Here is a 21,916-nt window from a genome sequence, read left to right as displayed (position 1 = left end):
ATTGTGTACCGCCCTATAGGACTCCCAATCACGGCCGGATGTGATGCAACCTGGATTCAAACCAGGGACTGCAGTGATGCCTCTTGCACTGAGATGCAGTGCCTTGCGCCACCCAGGAGTCTCAGAAAACCTTAGGTAGCAAACAGGTAAAAATAGAGTCACCTTCGAAGGGGAAGATTCAGCGGGGGCGGATTCGGGGCGTCTGCGAGGGGGCACAGGCGGGGGGACGGTGGTGTCTTCAGTGTTCCTGTGGAAACTCACCATGGAGGAAACCGAGGAGGACCCTGGAAAAGAAGGAAATCCGGTTAACTAAAATTAAGCCTTTACAAGAAGACAGTAATTACACATATTTAAACCCAATTCATCCCATACAGGACTCTACAACTCAGGGATGGCCAACTGAGTGTCCTCTCTTTTGCCTGGCACTTGACTGTTTTCTAGGTTATAAATCACACATTCATTTCAAAGAAAGAGATGAACTGAAGACATTCAGGCCCAAGAAGAATGGAGTAAATACAAGCATTGAAATCACAGAAAATGAAAAAAAAAAAAAAAGAGAATAGAGGATGATGAATGGATGGGTAATAGAAACTCTTTCAGGAAGAGTATACAAAGACAACACTAAAGTATTATGTTTGAGGAAGCAATCACGTCAACCAACTTCAATGATGCCTAATATTACGGGTTCTACTACATACAACTGCTACTAACTACACAGTGCATTCAAAAAGTATTCCAGACCTTATTCTAAAAAATAAATAATAATAATAATCCTCAATCTACACAAAATACCCCATAATGGCAAAGCGAAAACAGGATTGTTTCGAGGCACAGATCTGGGAAAGGGTACCAAAACAATTCTGCAGCATTGAAGGTCCCCAAGAACACAGTGGCCTCATTCTTAAATGGAAGGTTGGAAACGCCAAGACTCTTCCCAGAGCTGGCCACCCGGCCAAACAGAGCAATCGGGGGAGATGGGCCTTGGTCAGGGAGGTGACCAAGAACCCGATAGTCACTGACAGAGCTCTAAAGTTTGTCTGTGGAGATGGGAGAAACTTCCTGAAGAACAACTATCTCTGCAGCACTCCACCAATCAGGCTTTATGGTAGAGTTGCAAGATGGAAGCCACTCCTCAGTAAAAAGGCACATGACAGCCCACTTGGGAGTTTGCCAAAAGGCACCTAAAGACTCTCAGAAAATAAGAAACAAGATTCTCTGGTCTGGTGAAACCAAGATTGAACTCTTTGGCCTGAATGCCAAGTGTCACGTCTGGACGAAACCTGGTACCATCCCAACGGTGAAGCATGGTGGTAGCAGCATCATGCTGTGGGATTTTCTTTCAGTGGCAGTTACTGGAAGACTAGTTAGGATCGAGTAAAAGATTAACGGAGCAAAGTACAGAGATCCTTGACGAAGTCCTGTGCGCACTGGAGCAGAGTATCAGACTGGGGTGAAGGTTCACCTTCAAACAGGACAACAACCCTAAGCACACAGCCAAGACAACGCAGGAGTGGCTTCAGGACAAGTCTCTGAATGTCCTTGAGTGACCCAGCCAGATCCCGGACCTGAACCCGATCGAACATCTCTGGAGACACCTGAAAATACCTGTGCTGCGAAACTCCCCATCCAACCTGACAGAGCTTGAAAGGATCTGCAGAGAAGAATGGGAGAAACTCCCAAAATACAGGTGTGTCAAGCTTGTAGTGTCATACCCAAGAAGCCAAAGGTTCTTCAACAAAGTACTGAGTAAAGGGTCTGATTCCTGCTTACAAGCAAAAATTTAAGCAGGAAGCACCAGTGATTCAGTCAATAAAAAAGTGGTCAGACGAAGCAGATGCTAAGCTACAGGAGTGTTTTGTTAGCACAGACTGGAATATGTTCCGGGATTCCTCCGATGGCATTGAGGAGTACACCACATCAGTCACTGGCTTCATCAATAAGTGCATCGATGACGTTGTCTGTACGTACATACCCCAACCTGCACTGAGCTAAAGGGTAGAGTTGCCTCTTTCAAGGAGCGGGACTCTAACCCGGAAGCTTATAAGAAATCCCGCTATGCTCTCCGACGAACCATCAAATAGGCAAAGCGTCAATACAGGACTAATCTCGAATCTTACTACACCGGCTCCGACGCACGTCGGATGTGGCAGGGATTGCAAACTATTACAGACTACAAAGGGAAGCACAGCCAAGAACTGCCCAGTGACACGAGCCTACCAGAGGAGCTAAATGACTTCTATGCTCGCTTCGAGGCAAGTAACACTGAAACATGCATGAGAGCATCATTACCAGGACGTGTACTCTGAGCATGCGCTGACAAGTGTCTTCACTGACATTTTCAAGCTCTCCCTGTCTGAGTCTGTAATACCAACATGTTTCAAGCAAACCACCATAGTGTTCTTGGGCACAGGGACTAAGGTAACCTGCCTACATGACTACAGACCCGTAGCACTCACGTCTGTAGCCATGAAGTGCTTTAAAAGGCTGGTCATGGCTCACATCAACACCATTATACCAGAAACCCTTGACCCACTCCAATTTGCATACCTCCCCAACAGATGATGCAATCGCTATTGCACTTCACAGTGCCCTTTCACACCTGGACAAAAGGAATACCTACGTGAGAATGCTGTTCATTGACTACAGCTCAGCGTTCAACACCATAATGCCCTCAAAGCTCATCACTAAGGTAAAGGACTCTGGGACTAAACACTGCAACTGGACTTCCCGACGGACCGCCCCCCTGGTGGTAAGGGTAGCTAACAACACATCCAGTTAAGGGTGCGTGCTCAGTCCCCTACTGTACTCCCTGTTCACTCATGACTGCACAGCCAGGCACGACTCCAACACCATCATTAAGTTTTCCGATGACAACAGTGGTAGGGCCTGATCACCGAAAACAATGCGTCAGCCTATATGGAGGTGGTCAGAGACCTGACCGTGTGGTGCAAGGACGACAACAACCTCTCCTTCAACGTGATCAAGACAAAGGAGAAGATCGTGGACTACAGGAAAATGAGGACCGAGCACACCCACATTCTCATCGACGGGGCTATAGTGGAGCAGGTTGAGGGCTTCAAGTTCCTTGGCGTCCACATCAGCAACAAACTAATATGGTCCAAACACACCAAGACAGTCGTGAAGAGGGCATGACAAAACCTATTCCCCCTCAGGAAACTGAAAAGATTTGCCATGGGTCCTCAGATACGCAAAAGGTTCTACACAGCTGCACCATCAAGAGCATCCTGATGGGTTGCGTCACTGCCTGGTATGGCAACTGCTCGGCCTCCGACCGCAAGGCACTACAGAGGGTAGTGCATACGGCCCAGTATATCACCGTGGCCAAGCTTCCTGCCAGACTGTTCTCTCTGCTACCGCACGGCAAGTGGTACCGGAGCGCCAAGTCTAGGTGCAAGAGGCTTTTCAACAGCTTTTTCCCCCAAGCCATACGACTGAACATCTAATCAATTGGCTACCCAGACTACTTGCATTGCCTGCCCCCAGGATTTAGAGCTGATCCTAGATCTGTTTCTGTGGGCAACGTCTACTTGGAAACACACACAGACAACAGAGCATTCTTTGCCATGGAGACGGACAGGGGCAACGGTGAGGGGAGATGGGAGCAATGAGGTGGATGTCAGTTGCATGCGGGTAGGGAGAGGCAAGTAGGGCTTGGGAGGGTCAGAATGAGTGAGAAATGGGGGTGGGTTGATGTAGTAGTTTGTATGGGGTGTGGGTGGATGGGTAGTGAGGGGACACTGACAACAGGAAGGCTTTGAGGGTCATACTAACGTGGGCCGTGTGGTAAGGAGACCTGGGCAAAGATGCTGTCGCAGTCTGGATGGAGGGAAAGGCCGGAGTAGAGAAAAGAGAAGAGAGAGAAGGCCCTGAGAGAATGAGAGACTGAGGCTGAAGGAAAATCTCAAACTGTGTTTAACAAACACTTTCTCTATAAGCTTTAGCTACGCTCCCACCCAACCTATCCTCCCTCCTCCACAATCCCCACCCAACCTGCTCCCTCGTCCAGCTTGAAGGACCACCTACTGGAGTGGAAGGGGCTGGAGGGGCCCTGGGGCGAGTCGAACACGCTGCCGATATCTGTGGAGCTGGAGGCAGCCGAGGCCGGCGGCGGCGTGAGGGGCGTGCGCGGCGAGCTGGGTGCAGAGGCGGCGCTCTCCATCTCGCTATCAGGGATGCGGCTGTAGCTGATTTTGCGTGGCTCATTCTGCAGTGGCGTCGGATGTCGCATGGTGCCCGGGCGCACCGAGGACGGGCGCACGCCGGGGGACTTGAGCGGGCAGTTGTACTTCTTGGGCTGGAAGGAGACAGGGAGAGGGGGGAGTTGAAGGAGGGGTCAGGGCAACACTTCTACAATGTCAGGGCTACTCAACTGCAGACTCTCAGCCCTCAAGTACTGCTGGTTCTGGTAATTAATGTCAGAGATTGGGGGACTATCTGGTTAGTGTGTTACCTGCAGGTAACTGCCAAAATAAACCAACACCAACATAAAGTGTATTAATAGGGCGTTGGGCCACCACAAGCCGTCAGAACAGCTTCAATATGCCTTGGCATAGATTCTACAAGTGTTTACAACTTTATTTGGAGGGATGTGACACCATCCTTCCATGAGAAATGACATACATTTGGTGTTTTGTTGATGGAAAACGCCATCTCAGGTGCCGATCCAGAATCTACCATAATTGTTCAATTGGGTGAGATCTGGTGACTGACACACACACCCTTTAAACCCTCTATGCACCATTTATATCCTTCTTTCAAAGTCACCGCTCTTCTTCTAGCCATGGTAGCCAAAATAATGGGAAACTGAGCATTTTTATACACGACCCTAAACATGATGGTATGTTAATTGCGTAATAAGCTCAGGAACACCTGTGGGGAAGCAACTGCTTTCAATTTACTTTATATCCCTCATTTACTCAAGTGGGTCCTTTATTTTGGCAGCTACCTGTAATTGTTAGAGGTATAAATTCTGCTGACAAATGTTCAGTCTTTTTTCTACCTTAATAGCAGGGGCGTTGCGTCCATAGAGGGCACTCGGACGCCGCCCCACCTGGCAGCAAATGAGATAAAAATGGATTTATAAAAATTTATATAATGATCAAATATTGTAATAATATCAAGTTTGTGTATATAAATAACTGCATTTAGATTACAAATTTAGTTTTCAAAATAAAATGTGCTGCTGTAATTGGCAGCGTAGTTCCAGCATTCCAGAGAGCTTCTCAAGCCACCTCATTCAATGCAATTTATAGTTATCCCTATACCCCTTGCGGTTATCATAGGATTTTAGCCACTCTTATTGAACCTATCCAAAGAGCCCCTGGTTTGCAATTATAACTCTGTACACCAGATGGCGATGATCTACAAGACACTGCACTGTTGTCAAAGTATGAAGTGAGCGCAGACACAGAAGATGACACTGTCAAACAGCTGTTTCAGCAAAGCTCAAACAAGAAATGACATTAGCTAGAACTAAACTACCACAAGTTTTTGTCTGTTATTGTATTCCCACATGCTTGTACGTCTAGCAAATAAGTTGAAGTTGAACATTTGCAGTAGCCTACTTATTCCGTTTGGAAATGTGGACTTATTTTTCAGCTACCTATTGCCAGTTTGCAACAGCCCCACTTGTTGGAAATTTCACGAGACGCCACTGCTTAAGAGCATACAGGGAGCCACACATGCTTAAGTGTGGCTCAGTGTGGTCCCGTGGCTCAGATGGTAGAGTATGACACTTGCAATGCCAGGGTTGTGAGTTCGTTTCCCACGGGGGGCCAGTACGAAAAAGCTAAATGACTAAAATGTAAAACAATGAATAGTGGACAAAAATGATTCTTCATCTTAACTCATGAAGTTTCAATGTCATTCTAACAAAGGTTTGAAATACAATAACTGATCAAACGGCATAGGGAGTCCGAGAGAGGATAATCATGTGAATCGTAAGAAGGGAGAGGGACACTTACAAATCGAGGCAACGACCGGGCATTCCGAGGCTCAATCTCCAGCGACTTGTTGAACAGATAGTCAGCAAACTCCTTCTCTGCCTTGTCCTCCATTGGATTGAGGTTTTCAAAGAACTTCTGTTTAACACAAATGAGAGAAACAGAGTCGTCAGAAAGACAGATCCATTGAGAAGTATATATTGTTGTCCTAATGACTATAGACAAGGGTGTGGGGTGATTGGGGACAATTGGATAAATAACCAACTAGTACATGTCGGGAGCTGAGTGGCAGTAACTCTCTACTAAGCAATGAATTCTAAGCATTGATGTCAATGAGACTAAAGTTTAAGCTAGGGATCAGCACTAAATGTATATCTAATCAAAAACTAAGAGGTTGCTATGACTTGGAAAACTGTCAACTGTACATGGGAACTGTAGAGATGAAATCGTGAAAGGAAACAGGCCAAATGATGTGATATATTACTTATATTACTCCCTTGTTTAATCATATTTATACCCATTCATATTCCACGTAACTAAATGGTATTTGTGAAACGTTGATGGGTTGGACCATGCTGCAAAGCTGGAAAGTATGCCAATTTCTCAAAAAATGTTGACTATGCAGGCTGGCCATAGAGTGGTGACCAACTTCAATGGAACATGCGACATCACTGTTTTTGCTCCTCACCCGGATATCGCTCTCCACCCGTAAGCAGTAGGGCTGGTTCTGGTACTGCTGGATCTCCCCGGTGATCTCTGCCACTTTCCGTCGCTTGCTGAAGTTGATCAGCTCCTTGCCATGCCTCTTCAGGAAGTCAGGGTTGCCTTCCTCCGTCTTCAGGATGTTCGTCAAGTAGATCCCTGAGGAGAGTTAGAGAGAAAAAAATACATGAGTGGAGCAATGATGTCGATGGACTGGCACCGGTTCGTGGAATGTTGCCGGCCGGTCCCCGAGATGGTTAACCAACACTAGTTCTAATGTAAGCGGTCCTCCAAGGAGGAAAAACCCTAGCTTAGGATAGCATAGGACAGGATCAACTTTAATGTTCCCGAGGGGGAAATTGTCTTAGATACACAGTAGTGCTGTGTACAAAATAAAAACGGTATATTACTTGTGAGTCCCTGACACAAAAAGGACCATAGCTTCCTCGTCCCTGGTATCAAAAAGGTTGAGAAACACCGCTCTAGAGCATACCAAAGAAGGGGACACAGGGGGGGTTGATGGAGCGCAGTTTTGCCAGGTACTTCTTGTAGTGGTCCTCGCTCAGTTCATGGGCCTCCTCCAGAATTTTCCTCTGTCGGCTTGGAATTTGCTGGAGAGGGGCCGAAAGTTCAGTCAAAACAATTGTATATATTTCGCCCTACAGATGTGTCTCTATGGTACACAGAGGCACATTGGGCCATGCTTTCTATTGATAAGAAATCTGTAATTTTATGTTACCTCGACGTAGAGACTTACTAATTACAATACTAGGCACTTAATTTGGTACTGCAATTTTCATTGGATTCATGCAATGCCAGAAAGTACCAAGACAGTTATCACACCATTTCCTAATAACAACTTCAAAGAATCTTGCAGAAAGAACCCCTCCAGGCCTTCATCACCTCGAAGGTGTGGTCTAGCCGGTAGACGGGTGAGGAGTTCATGGCGCTGACCACCTCGAGCACGCCGTTGAAGTTGTTGAGCTCCTGGAACACCTGCAGGATCTCGATGATACGCGCCACCACCGCTGCCCGCTCTTCCAGGTTCTCCGTCTCTACGATACACCTGTGGAGAACGTAGTACATTGAGAAAAATGCTATTTAAACCCAAGGGCCAGGGCCGTGTTCATTAGGGACTAAACAGACAACTGACAAACAGCGAGGGACTACCTTTTTGTTTTGAATTGCAAAAAGTTTTTTTTTGCTGCAAGCCCTAATAAACATGACTCAGGTCTGCATAGTTCGGTCATTTCATTTCCACAGCTGGTGGATGACAAAGTGTAAGGTAAGTGGGGGAAAGAAAATACATATTGGTACATTGAAAATATTGGCCCCTGAAAACTAAACCAGGAAGTCTCTGGAGATATCAAGCCTGGTGTGATATCACACATGAAATCAGACAGGGATTAGCAGCTCATACACAAAAAAACAGTCCCAAATTGTTTCTTTCCTTTTCAACTTGAGAATCAACATGGGGAGGATAGGAGTAATCTCAGCCTTATTTAGGGTTAAATTCTGCCACCTACATAAAGCATTCGTAACACCTGTATGCAGTGCACATAACTATACTGAACAAAAACGCAACATGCAACAATTAACGATTTTACTGAGTTACAGTTCATAGAAGGAAATCAGTCAATTGAAACAATTTCATTAGGCAATAATCTATGGATATCACATGGCTGGGCAGGGACGCAGCCATGGGTGGGCCTGGCTCCCAAGTGGGTGGGCCTATGCCCTCCCAGGCCCATCCATGGCAGCCAATCATAATTCGTTTTCCCCCCACAAAAGGGCTTTAATAGACAGAAATACTCCTAAGTTTCATCAGCTGTCCAAGTGGCTGGTCTCAGACGATCCCGCAGGTGAAGAAGCCGGATGTGGAGGTCCTGGGCTGGCGTGGTTACACGTGGTCTGCGGTTGTGAGGCCAGTTGGACATATTGCCAAATTCTCTAAAATGACGTTGGACACGGCTTATGGTAGAGAAATGAACATTCAATTCTCTGGCAACATAGACATTAGACATTCCTGCAGTCAACATGCCAATTGCATGCTCCCTCAAAACTTGAGATATCCGTGGCATTGTGTTGTGTGACAAAACTGCACATTTTAGAGTGGCCTTTAATTGTCCACAGCAGAAGGTGAACCTGTGTAATGATCATGCTGTTTAATCAGCTTCTTGATATGCCACACCTGTCAGTGGATGGATTATCTAGGCAAAGGAGAAATGCTCACTAACAGTGATGTAAACTCATTTGTGCACAACATTTGAGAGAAATAAGCTTTTTGTGCTCACGGAAAATTTCTGGGATATTTTATTTCTGCTCACGAAACATGGGACCAACACTTTACATGTTGTGTTTATAGTTTTGTTCAGTATACATCGAGCTACATAACATACTTTATCATGACATAAATTCATCATAGAAAATGCTTTGTCAACACTGCAAGTGTAAGGAATATCATGGTCTCGTTTCACGAGGACCGCTTCTTTGTGATGCCAAAAAACAAAATGGGTGCTCTTACTTTTCGAACCACAACGTGAGGTTGGTGGTGTGGCGGATCATGCGCAGAAGGTTGGGCGAGTTCAGCTCCTTGTCCTCCTTCGTCCACACGCTGCCCACCAGCTCTGACGGCTGCACCGCCCTGTAGATATAAGTCAGAGCGAGGACAATAATGCAGAGTTTAGTCGCTTTGACGCTTCAAGTAGATGCTCCAAACCAAAGTTCTAGGAGATTACCATATACCCAAACTATTATATGCCATTATTCAAAGAGACTTACAAAAAATGTATGCAGTCACTATAGTGCATGTTTATGTGATCCCAGCAGGAATTGAAGCCACAACTTCACCATATGAGCCACAGAGGACCACCATTATTAGTTATATGACAACAACAAAATCAGACCTTGTGTCAGTGGTTAGGTGCAAACTTCTACCGACTCCAGTCTTGGCAGCTAAGGGAGTTTTCTGCCGACCATTGTTGGGCCACAAGGCCGGTGCGATGTAATCTCGTCGTAGGAAATGGAGCACGTTGATTTTTTAAAATGTTTTTATTTTAACTTTATTTTAACAGGTAGCCAAGGGTCTCATTTCCAGGTGAGCCCTGTGTACACAATACACATCAATATACAAAATACACATTTAAAACTAAACATGCATAAATACGTGTTAATATTAAAAAGAATACGCAAAAAGTAAATACAAAATCCTAAACAGTTACAGTTCTCAGCAACTAGGTTTTCAATCAACGCCCTAAACTGCAACAGAACATCCCATTTTAATGAGAGCTGTAAATTGTTCCAGCAGTGGGTCGCATTAAAACTAAAAAGTGGATTTACCTAATTCGGTGGAGACCCGAGGAACAGCAAGAGGTAACCATCCCTGTGAATGAGTTTTGTAACTCGTGTTTTTATACTTCAACAACAAAGTCAGCTGAGTCAGAAGCTTGTGTAGTAAACAAAGCGGGAGTAATGAAGTGACCTACGGGACATTAATGAGGATCGGCTCAATTCATGGACATTTCAATTGATATTATTACAGTATATACATTGAGTTACCATAGATGCTGATCTTGGGTCAGTTCTGAATTTCCCCCACTAATGGTTACGGGTTAGAATTGGGAGAGAGGAAGCTGATCATAAATCTGTACCAAGGGGAAACTTCACCCCGGAGCGTGGGAAAGAGGTGAGGGGATAACCTTCGGTACGGCCCACCATAGCTGTTCCCACAGGCCCAGCAACATCAGTGGGGGAAGTGTCCCCCCTCTCTGGTGCTGCACATTTGTGTATAGTTAAAGTCGGGAGGTTTACATACACCTTAGCCAAATACATTTCAAATAAGTCTTTCACAATTTAATCCTAGTAAAAATTCCCTGTCTTAGGTCAGTTATTTTAAGAATGTGAAATGTCAGAATAATATACACTACTCAAAAAAAAAAGGGAACACTAAAATAATACATCCTAGATCTGAATGATTGAAATATTAGTATTAAATACTTATTTCTTTACTTAGTTGAATGCGTTGACAACAAAATCACACAAAAATTATCAATGGAAATCAAATTTATCAACCCATGGAGGTCTGGATTTGGAGTCACACTCAAAATTAAAGTGGAAAACCACACTACAGGCTGATCCAACTTTGATGTAATGTCCTTAAAACAAGTCAAAATGAGGCTCAGTAGTGAGTGTGGCCTCCACGTGCCTGTATGACCTCCCTACAATGCCTGGGCATGCTCCTGATGAGGTGGCGGATGGTCTCCTGAGGGATCTCCTCCCAGACCTGGACTAAAGCATCCGACAACTCCTGGACAGTCTGTGGTGCAACGTGGCATTGGTGGATGGAGCAAGACATGATGTCCCAGATGTGCTCAATTGGATTCAGGTCTGGGGAACGGGCGGGCCAGTCCATAGCATCAATGCCTTCCTCTTTCAGGAACTGCTGACACACTCCAGCCACATGAGGTCTAGCATCGTCTTGCATTAGGAGGAACCCAGGGCCAACCGCACCAGCATATGGTCTCACAAGGGGTCTGCGGATCTCATCTCGGTACCTAATGGCAGTCAGGCTACCTCTGGCGAGTACATGGAGGGCTGTGCGGCCCCCCAAAGAAATGCCACCCCACACCATGACTGACCCACCGCCAAACCGGTCATGCTGGAGGATGTTGCAGGCAGCAGAACATTCTCCACGGCGTCTCCAGACTGTCACATGTGCTCAGTGTGAACCTGTTTTCATCTGTGAAGAGCACAGGGCGCCAGTGGCAAATTTGCCAATCTTGGTGTCCTCTGGCAAATGCCAAACGTCCTGCACGGTGTTGGGCTGTAAGCACAACCACCAACTGTGTATGTCGGGCCCTCATACCACCCTCATGGAGTCTGTTTCTGACCGTTTGAGCAGACACATGCACATTTGTGGCCTGCTGGAGGTCATTTTGCAGGGCTCTGGCAGTGCGCCTCCTTGCACAAAGGCGGAGGTAGCGGTCCTGCTGCTGGGTTGTTGCCCTCCTACGGCCTCCTCCACGTCTCCTGATGTACTGGCCTGTCTCCTGGTAGCGCCTCCATGCCCTGGACACTACGCTGACAGACACAGCAAACCTTCTTGCCACAGCTCTCATTGATGTGCCATCCTGGATGAGCTGCACTACCTGAGCCACTTGTGTGGGTTGTAGACTCCGTCTCATGCTACCACTAGAGTGAAAGCACCGCCAGCATTTAAAAGTGACCAAAACATCAGCCAGGAAGCATAGGAACTGAGAAGTGGTCTGTGGTCACCACCTGCAGAACCACTCCTTTATTGGGGGTGTCTTGCTAATTGCCTGTAATTTCCACCTGTTGTCTATTCCATTTGCACAACAGCATGTGAAATTTATTGTCAATCAGTGTTGCTTGCTAAGTGGACAGTTTGATTTCACAGAAGTGTGATTGACTTGGAGTAACATTGTGTTGTTTAAGTGTTCCCTTTATTTTTTTGAGCAGTGTAGTAGAGATTTAGTGTAGATTTATTTAAGCTTTTATTTCTTTCATCAATTCCCAGTGGGTCAAAAGTTTACAATTTGTATTTGGTGGCATTGCCTTTACATTGATTAACTTGGGTCAAATGTTTTGGGTAGTCTTCCACAAGCTTCCCACAATAAGTTGGGTGAATTGTGGCCCATTCCTCCTGACAGAGCTGGTGTAACTGAGTCAGGTTTGTAGGCCTCCTTGCTCGCACATGCTTTTTCAGCTCTGCCCACAAATGTTTTTTAGGATTGAGGTCAGGGCTTTGTGATGGCCTCTCCAATACCTTGACTTTGATGTCCTTAAGCCATGTTGCTTCAACATATCCACATAATTTTCCTACCTCATGATGCCATCTATTTTGTGAAGTGCACCAGTCCCTCCTGCAGCAAAGCACTCCCCATGTTGCCACCCTCGTGCTTCACGGTTGGGATGGTATTCTTCGACATGCAAGCCTCCCCCTTTTCCCTCCAAACATAACACAATGGTCATTATGGCCAAACAGTTCTATTTTTGTTTCATCAGACCAAAGAACATTTCTCTAAAAAGTACCATCTTTGTGCAGTTGCAAACCGTAGTCTGGCTTTTTTATGGTGGTTTATGGTGGCTTCTTCCTTGCGGAGCGGACCTTTCAGGTTGTATCGATATAGGACTCGTTTTACTGTCGATATAGATACTTTTGTACCCGTTTCCTCCAGCATCTTCACAAGGTCCTTTGCTGTTGTTGTGGGATTGATTTGCACTTTTCGCACCAAAGTACGTTCAACTCTAGGAGACAGAATTGCGTCTCCTCCTTGAGCGGTATAACGGCTACGTGGTCCCATGGTGTTAATACTTGCGAACTACTGTTTGTAGAGATGAACGTGGTACCTTGGAAATTGCTCCCAAGGATGAACCAGACTTTTTTCCCCCTCAGAGGTCTTGGCTGATTTCTTTTGATTTTCCCATGATGTCAAGCAAAGAGGCACCGAGTTTGAAGGTAGGCCTTGAAATATATCCACAAGTACACCTCCAATTGACTCAAATTATGTCAATTAGCCGATCAGAAGCTTCTAAACCATGACATCATTTTCTGGAATTTTCCAAGCTGTTTAAAGGCAGTCAACGTAGTGTATGTAAACTTCTGACCCACTGGAATAGTGATACAGTGAATTGTAAGTGAAATAATCTGTCTGTAAACAATTGCTGTAAAAATGACTTGTGTCATGCACAAAGTAGGTGTCCTAACCTACTTGCCAAAACTATAGTTTGTTAACAAGAAATTTGTGGAGTGGTTGAAAAATGAGTTTTAATGACTCCAACCTAACTGTATGTAAACTTCCAACTTCAACTAACTGTATGTAAACTTCCAACTTCAACTAACTGTATGTATGTATGTATGTATGTATGTATGTATGTATGTATGTATGTATGTATGTATGTATGTATGTATGAATGAATGAATGAATGAATGAATGTATGTATGTACGTACGTATGTGTAAGTATACTACCGTTCAAAAGTTTGGGGTCACTTAGAAATCTCCTTGTTTTTGAAAGAAAACTTTTTTTTTTGTCCATTAAAATAACATCAAATTGATCAGAAATACAGTGAAGACATTGTTAATGTTGTAAATGACTATTGTAGCTGGAAACAGCTCATTTTATTTTATGGAATATCTACGTAGACGTACAGAGGCCCATTATCAGTAACCATCACTACTGTGTTCTAATGGCAGGTTGTGTTAGCAAATCCAACTTTATAATTTTAAAAGGCTCATTAGAAAACACTTTTGCAATTATGTTAGCACAGCTGAAAACTGTTGTTCTGATTAAAGAAGCAATAAAACTGGCCTTCTTTAGACTAGTTGAGTATCTGTAGCATCAGCATTTATGGGTTCGATTACAGGCTCAAAATGGGAAGAAACATAGCCCTTTCTTCTGAAACTTGTCAGTCTATTATTGTTCTGAGAAATCAAGGCTAATCCATGTGAGAAATGTCCAAGAAACTGAAGATCTCGTACAACGCTGTGTACTACTCCCTTCACAGAACAGCGCAGACCGTCTCTAACCAGAATAGAAAGAGGAGTGGGAGGCCCCGGTGCACAACTGAGCAAAAGGACAAGTACATTAGTGTCTAGTTTGAGAAACAGACGCCTCACAAGTCCTCAACTGGCAGCTTCATTAAATAGTACCTGCAAAACACCAGTCTCAACATCAATAGCGAAGAGGAAACTCCAGAATTCTGGCCTTTCTATTTTTGATATTGCTACTATTCAAATATGCAAGTAACAATTTCACTGTACCATTTACACCTTCTGTATCCTGTGCATGTGACAAAAACATTGATTTTATTTGAAATAGTGTGTTTTTACCAGAGATGGTAATGTGAAGAACATGACCTGCACCAAAGTCAAATTAGGATATAGGACAAGGACTAGATAGTGTATTTTTAGCTGGAGCTTTTCCTTATTGTAGGCTACTACTTTTAGCACTCTTTGTCTTGAAATCCTCAGTTGTTTACTACAATATTCACTCTGTTTAACACATGGCCTCACATTTAATCCTTCAAGAGATGGGTTGGGTTAAGGCTTAAGAGGGTGTGAACAATGCTGAATGGGTGTAGACAAAGAAGAGCTCTCCAAGTAGGTGTCCAAAAACATTCAAGGGCCATTTTCTCAAAAGTGGTGTTACAAGTTCATCAACTTTCAAAGCAGAGTGTATGATAAACCATTTTCTATCTTTGAGTCTATACTTTAGTATGTAAAAGACACCATTTCAAATTTTGCTACATCGCACCGAATCCAGGTGGTGAGTCACATTTTTGCTCTAGTCCACCACTTACACAGCTCATCCAAGGAATCATCAAGCCAGTGATAAATTGAGGTGCTTTAGTACTGGACTGGAACAAAATGGAAAAAATAAAAGAACTGCCGTGGACAGCAATACGGTACTGTAGGCCTACCTGTAGAAGTCGGACTCGAGCAGTGTGAGCTGCCGGGCGATCTCAATGGGGTGGAGGGTCATGAGGTCAAACTGGTCTGTCTGGCCCGACTTGCTGAGGTGCCACTCGATGGGAGGTGGCGAGCTCTCGAAGGTAATGTTGTGGCTGGGCCCATTGGCCTGTGCTTGCTTCTTCCTCTGGATGATCTTGGTAATGGACTCCACCCACTTCTTCATGGCCTTGCCTGGGAGGGGTCACAGAGAGGGAGATTGTCACTCAGAGAAGAGAAGTAGAGGAGAGATACGAGAGAGGAAGAGACGAGAGGAAAATAAGAAAAAAAGAGAGGATATGCAACAAAAGAAGAGAAAGTCTTTGCCCCAATTTATCCACACATACCTCGCACCAATGCAATGAACTCCTCCAGACACTTGAGTAACTGACAGTCCCGCTCAAAGTCATAGAAGTGGTGCTCCACCCAGTGGCGACATACATTCAATACCCTGCAGGAAGAGCGAGTAGGTCAAAACCAGTTAAGATACCAGTTACAGACCAGGAACAGAGCGCTAACTACAAATCCTGACCTAAAAAACAAATAAATCTGCCGCTTGTCATTATGCAGTATCATGTGTAAATTGATGAGGATTTTTACATTAAAAAAATTATATATATTTTAGAATAAGGCTATAACGTAACAAAAAGTGGAAAAGGGGAAGGGATCTGAATACTTCCCGAAAGCACAGTATATGGAGCATAACAAAAAAAAATGTAAAGACTGCATGCTTTTGTTTCAGCCCAGCATTAAAAAAGCAAAAACCTTTCTCTGCTAATCAGGAAAGACTACCTTCCAAGTGTATCACAAGAAAACCAGGATGTACTGTTGACCCCTAGGTCATGTTCATTAGGCACCAAAATGAAAGAAAACAGACAGGGGCTACCTCGACTTGTCCAAGAATAACTTTTTGTTGTTGTTGAATGTTTTCTGTTATAGTCCCTAATGAACACAACCTCTGGAATTAGGTGTGGTAAATGGGGAGGGGTGCAGAGGTACCGGAGTTGGACTGGCTGGACAAACTCCTTGCGAAATCGTTTGAGTTCGGCGCTGAGAGGTTGGTCTCCGTTCTCTATGGCCATCTGGTCCGCCTCTGTAGGCTTTGGCTCGGGAATTTCAAACCTAGAAGGTTCCAGAAAACAAAATCACAACTGAGAAGACACAGCAGTGTGGAATCTGGGATACACCTTTAACCAGACAGTAGAGGTTCCAGACTGGAATATGTTCCGGGAGTCTTCCGATGGCATTGAGGAGCACACCACATCAGTCACTGGCTTTAGCAATAAGTGCATTGAGGACGTCTTCCCCACAGTGAATCCAACGAACCATCAAATAGGCGAAGCATCAATACAGGACTAAGATCGAATCGTACAACACAGGCTCCGATGCTCGTCGGATGTGGCAGGGCTTGCAAACTATTACAGACTACAAAGGGAAGCACAGCCGAGAGCTGCACGAGTGACACAAGCCTACCAGAGGAACTAAATTACTTATATGCTCGCTTCGAGGCAAGTAACACTGAAACATGCTGTTCCGGATGACTGTGATGTCACACTCTCCACAGCTGATGTGAGTAAGACCTTTAAATAAGTCAACATTCACAAGGCGGATTACCAGGACGTGTACTCCGAGCATGCACTGACAAACTGGCAAGTGTCTTCACTGACATTTTCAACCTCTACCTGTCTGAGTCTGTAATACCAACATGTTTCAAGCAGACCACCATAATCCCTGTGCCCAAGAACACTAAGGTAACCTGCCTAAATGACTACCGACTTGTAGCACTGACATCTGTAGCCATGAAATGCTTTGCAAGGCTGGTCATGGCTCACATCAACACCATTATCCCAGAAACCCTAGACCCACTCCAATTTGCATACTGCACCAACAGACCCACAGATGATGCAATCTCTATTACACTCCACACTGCCCTTTCACACCTGGACAAAAGGAACACCTATGAGAGAATGCTATTCATTGAATACAGCTCAGCATTAAACAACATAGTGCCCTCAAAGTTCTCACTAAGCTATGGACCCTGGGACTAAACACCCCCTCTGAAACTGGATAATGTAATTCCAGAGGGGCATCTCGCAGGTGGTAAGGGTAGATAACAACACATCCGCCACTCTGATCCTCAACAAGGGGGCCCCTCAGGGGTGCATTCTCAGTCCCCTCCTGTACTCCCTGTTCACTCATGACTGCACGGCCAGGCACAACTCCAACACCATCATTAAGTTTGTTGATGACAACAGTGGTAGGCCTGATCACCGACAATGACGAGACAGCCTATAGGGAGGAGTTCAGAGACCTGACCGTGTGGTGCAAGGACAACAACCTCTCCTTCAATGTGATCAAGACAAAGGAGATGATCGTGGACTACAGGAAAATGAGGACAGAGCACACCCACATTCTCATCAACGGGGCTGTAGTGGAGCAGGTTGAGAGCTTCAAGTTCCTTCCTGACCGTCCACATCAGCAACAAACTAACATGGTCCAAGCACACCAAGACAGCCGTGAAGAGGGCACGACAAAACCTATTCCCCCTCAGGAGACTGAAAAGATTTGCCATGGGTCCTCAGATACTCAAAAGGTTCTACACAGCTGCACCATCAAGAGCATCCTCATGGATTGCATCACAGCCTGTTATGGCAACTGCTCGGCCTCCGACCGCAAGGCACTACAGAGGGTAGTGCGTACGGCCCAGTACATCATTGGGCCCAAGCTTCCTGCCATCCAGGACCTCTATACCAGGCGGTGTCAGAGGAAGGCCCTAAAAATCATCAAAGACTATAGCCACCCTAGTCAGACTGTTCTTTCTGCTACCGCACGGAAAGCAGTCCCGGCACGCCAAGTCTAGGTCCAAGAGGCTTCTTTAACAGCTTCTACCCCCAAGCCATAAGACTCCTGACCAGCTAATCAAATGGCTACCCAAACTATTTGCATAGTCTCCCCCCCTCTGTTACACTGCTGCTACTGGTTATTATCTATGCATCGTCACTTTAACTCTACCTACATATACATGTTACCACAATTACCTTGACTAACCAGTACCCCCGCACATTCACCTCAAACAGTGAGTAAAGGTGTGTTTTTTTATTGAGAATGACAATGGTTCCTCAATGTATAAAAAAAATCCATCTCTCTCCCTTTCAATAAGCACTCAGCATGAAAGGGAAAAATGTAACGCTCTGATCCAGTGCAAACGTCATAAAATACCTGATTACTTCTTATCCCTATAGCTGTGTCTCAAGCTCACTGGCCCAGAACATTACAATGTTGCAAGTTTGCTAGCACGAGAGCCTCTGTGTATCCAGTTGATAGCCTAGTTGATACAATGTTTCAAGTTCGTTGCAGACAGGCTATGCTTAGCCAAAGTGATTTATAGGATATACATTTTTTTAAATCAGGATATTTTCTACCTGCAGGCTGCAATGTTTTTATTTGTTGGCTTTAGACTATTTTTTTTACATAGTTGGCAATGGCAAAAGTTACTTTTAGATGTTTATTATTTTCATTTAGATATAACTTAGATGAACCACATGACAATGATTTTGAGATACAAAGACTTTATTATAAATTAAATTAAACTGTTAATTGAAAATAATAGCTGGCATAAATTGGCACTCCAAATGGAAAAAGTTGCCGACCCCTTGTGTAGCCTATTACCGGCAACTTCAGGAAAGTAAAGGCAGAATTTTGAGAAGGCCAGCAGCAGCGGGAGGAGGAGGCCATCTTGATCTCTGGCTCCCTCTTGAGTCATTTGTGTGTCTTAATTATTTCATCAAACAGTGTGTTTAAATCATCAGACAAGCTACATAGTTGATTTTATCAAAACACATAGGGTGTGTGTCTTTATATGGAAAAATATACGTTTTAAAAATTTAGACCAATCGATTAGTCTAATAAAACTGACGACTCTCGCTTGACCAATAATTATTTTAGTCGGGGACAGCCCTCGTTTCAAAAATGTATATGGGAATATATTGTCCATGATGAATACATCTCTGTCTTTGTTCTGACAAAGGTCAGAGTCAACGAGCACAGACGAATGCCTTGTTGACTGAAAACATTTGCCAAAGTGAAAGGCAAAGTATCTGATTTAGAAAAATATGATACAATATTAGACACAAAGGCGGTTCATAGAATAATAACAGTGGAGGCCAATCCTAGAATGGCATCAACATACTCACCTCTCCATAAGAAGACCCAGCAGCTCCTGAGGTTTACAGAAGGACCTGTAGGTTGTTAGAAATGTTCGGACGAAATTTGGATCTGCAAGAAGGAAAAACAAGGGAATTGTCAGCCATTTTGTTATTCAAATCAAATTTATCTGTCACATACACATGTTAGCAGATGTTAATGCGAGTGTAGCGAAATGCGTGTGCTTCTAGTTCCGACAACGCAGTAATAACCAACGAGTAATTTAACCTAACAATTCCACAACTACTACCATATACACACAAGTGTAAAGGGATAAAGAATATGTACATAAAGATATATGAATGAGTGATGGTACAGAACGGCATAGGCAAGATGCAGTAGATGGTACAGAGTACAGTATATACATATGGTATGAGTAATGTAGGGTATGTAAATATTATATTAAGTGGCATTGTTTAAAGTGGCTAGTGATACATTTTTTACATCAATTTCCATTATTAAAGTGGCTGGAGTTGAGCCAGTATGTTGGCAGCAGCCGCTCAATGTTAGTGGTGGCTGTTTAACAGTCTGATGGCCTTGATAGAAGCTGTTTTTCAGTCTCTCGGTCCCTGCTTTGATGCACCTGTACTGACCTCGCCTTCCGGATGATAGCGGGGTGAACAGGCAGTGGCTCGGGTGGTTGTTGTCCTTGATGATCTTTATGGCCTTCTGCTTTTGGTGACAAGCCGAATTTCTTCAGCCTCCTGAGGTTGAAGAGGCGGTGCTGCGCCTTCTTCACAACGCTGTCTGTGTGGGTGGACCAATTCAGTTTGTCCGTGATGTGTACACCGAGGAACTTAAAACTTACTACCCTCTCCAGTACTGTCCCGTCAATGTGGATAGGGGAGTGCTCGCTCTGCTGCTTCTTGAAGTCCACAATCATCTCCTTTGTTTTGTTTGTTTTGTTGACGTTGAGTGTGAGGTTATTTTCCAGACACCACACTCCGAGGGCCCTCACCTCCTCCCTGTAGGCCGTCTCGTAGTTGTTGGTAATCAAGCCTATCACTGTAGTGTCGTCCGCAAACTTGATGATTGAGTTGGAGGCGTGCATGGCCACGCAGTCGTGGGTGAACAGGGAGTACAGGAGAGGGCTCAGAACGCACCCTTGTGGGGCCCCAGTGTTGAGGAACAGTGGGGTGGAGATGTTGTTACCTACCCTCACCACCTGGGGACGGCCCGTCAGGAAGTCCAGTACACAGTTGCACAGGGCGAGGTCGAGACCCAGGGTCTCGAGCTTGATGACGAGTTTAAGGGTACTATGGTGTTAAATGCTGAGCTGTCGTCGATGAACAGCATTCTCACATAGGTATTCCTCTTGTCCAGATGGGTTAGGGCAGTGTGCAGTGTGGTTGCGATTGCGTCGTCTGTGAACCTATTGGGGCGGTAAGCAAATTGGAGTGGGTCTAGGGTGTCAGGTAGGGTGGAGGTGATATGGTCCTTGACTAGTCTCTCAAAGCACTTCATGATGACGGAAGTGAGTGCTAGTCGTTTAGCTCAGTTACCTTAGCTTTCTTGGGAACAGGAACAATGGTGGCCCTCTTGAAGCATGTGGGAACAGCAGTGTGCAAGTAGCTATTGTTCTTTCATGACTTTGCGGTGATTACTTTTTTTTTTTAATTCGCTACTGTTTGCTAGCTATATGTCTTATAACTATTAAGTTAACAGTCTAAGATATGCCAACCAATGTCATGTTTATTAGGCACCAAACAGAAGAAAACAGACAAACAAAATGTCAAACATTCCCGAGTGAACATGACCCAGGTCTGTGTGTATATTAGGAGTGCTGATACTGTGATTATGCGGGTGAACAGGACCGAAGGTCGTGGTTCATATGTTGGATCTGTCCAAGCCCTTTCACTGGGGTCTGGCTGGGGTTGGACAATAGCTGCCTCAGTGCGGATTTACAAACAATCGGCCTGAAACTATTTCAGCCAGGAAACAGACGCTGCTCTGACGCACGCAGCTGCCACTCCACCACACACGCTTAAAAATAGATCACCCGCCTGCCCTCCCCACCACCGACATACACACTGCAGTGGCTTTGACCACAAATACAAGTATAGGACAAGTCAACCACATTATTTGGGTATGACATAACAGAATATTAACTTATAAAGGTTTGATTTTCACTGGGTAGTTACTTTAAAGTTATCTTCCTGCAATTCTACGCATTTTGCAATGGGGCAGAGAGATGACAGTTTTATTGCCAATTTCCTGCAATTCTACACATTTTGCAATGGGGCAGAGAGATAATGACAGTTTTATTGCCAATTTCCTGCAATACTACACATTTTGCCGTGGCCCTTGCTGTGTTCTTATACTATCTGAGTAACTCAAACTTTCTAACAAAATGTATTTCAGACAGTTATTCTGGTGGTTGTTAGTTCTCAAAGATGATCTTATTAAAAAAATATACAGCTCCATTATCTTTTCTACATACTTTATATCTGGTTTTAAACGTTTAAGTTTACACTGAAAACGTTTTAACACCCCAAACCTTATTTAGTTATCACACACACGAAAAAGTATGTGAACCTTTTGGAATTACCTGGATTTCAGCATCTTCCTCTTAGTCACAA

The 21,916-nt window shown here is 44.5% G+C and overlaps 1 protein-coding gene across 4 annotated transcripts in view; it reads right to left on the bottom strand.

Moving 5' to 3' along the window:
- The window catches only part of LOC115103977 (son of sevenless homolog 1-like), an 81,401-nt gene that overhangs the window by 2,110 nt on the left and 57,375 nt on the right, over nucleotides 1–21,916 (bottom strand). Inside the window, exons 11-23 of one of the 4 annotated variants that reach the window (XM_029625069.2) lie at nucleotides 19,328–19,409; nucleotides 16,134–16,256; nucleotides 15,482–15,585; nucleotides 15,107–15,329; nucleotides 9,190–9,309; nucleotides 7,569–7,731; nucleotides 7,159–7,276; nucleotides 6,652–6,824; nucleotides 5,985–6,101; nucleotides 5,021–5,071; nucleotides 4,045–4,315; nucleotides 3,793–3,837; nucleotides 163–284 (exon numbers count right to left, since the gene is read on the bottom strand). In XM_029625069.2, the coding sequence (XP_029480929.1) occupies nucleotides 163–284; nucleotides 3,793–3,837; nucleotides 4,045–4,315; nucleotides 5,021–5,071; nucleotides 5,985–6,101; nucleotides 6,652–6,824; nucleotides 7,159–7,276; nucleotides 7,569–7,731; nucleotides 9,190–9,309; nucleotides 15,107–15,329; nucleotides 15,482–15,585; nucleotides 16,134–16,256; nucleotides 19,328–19,409 (1,712 nt within the window). The remainder of the gene's footprint in view (nucleotides 1–162; nucleotides 285–3,792; nucleotides 3,838–4,044; nucleotides 4,316–5,020; nucleotides 5,072–5,984; nucleotides 6,102–6,651; nucleotides 6,825–7,158; nucleotides 7,277–7,568; nucleotides 7,732–9,189; nucleotides 9,310–15,106; nucleotides 15,330–15,481; nucleotides 15,586–16,133; nucleotides 16,257–19,327; nucleotides 19,410–21,916) is intronic. The other 3 variants (XM_029625070.2, XM_029625071.2, XM_029625072.2) reach the window with 3 other exon arrangements.

Source organism: Oncorhynchus nerka, linkage group LG21 (genome assembly GCF_034236695.1).
Source record: "Oncorhynchus nerka isolate Pitt River linkage group LG21, Oner_Uvic_2.0, whole genome shotgun sequence".
Taxonomy (NCBI): Eukaryota; Metazoa; Chordata; class Actinopteri; order Salmoniformes; family Salmonidae; genus Oncorhynchus; species Oncorhynchus nerka.
Note: the sequence above shows the minus strand (reverse complement) of the source record. Positions and strands in the feature narration are given on the sequence as shown.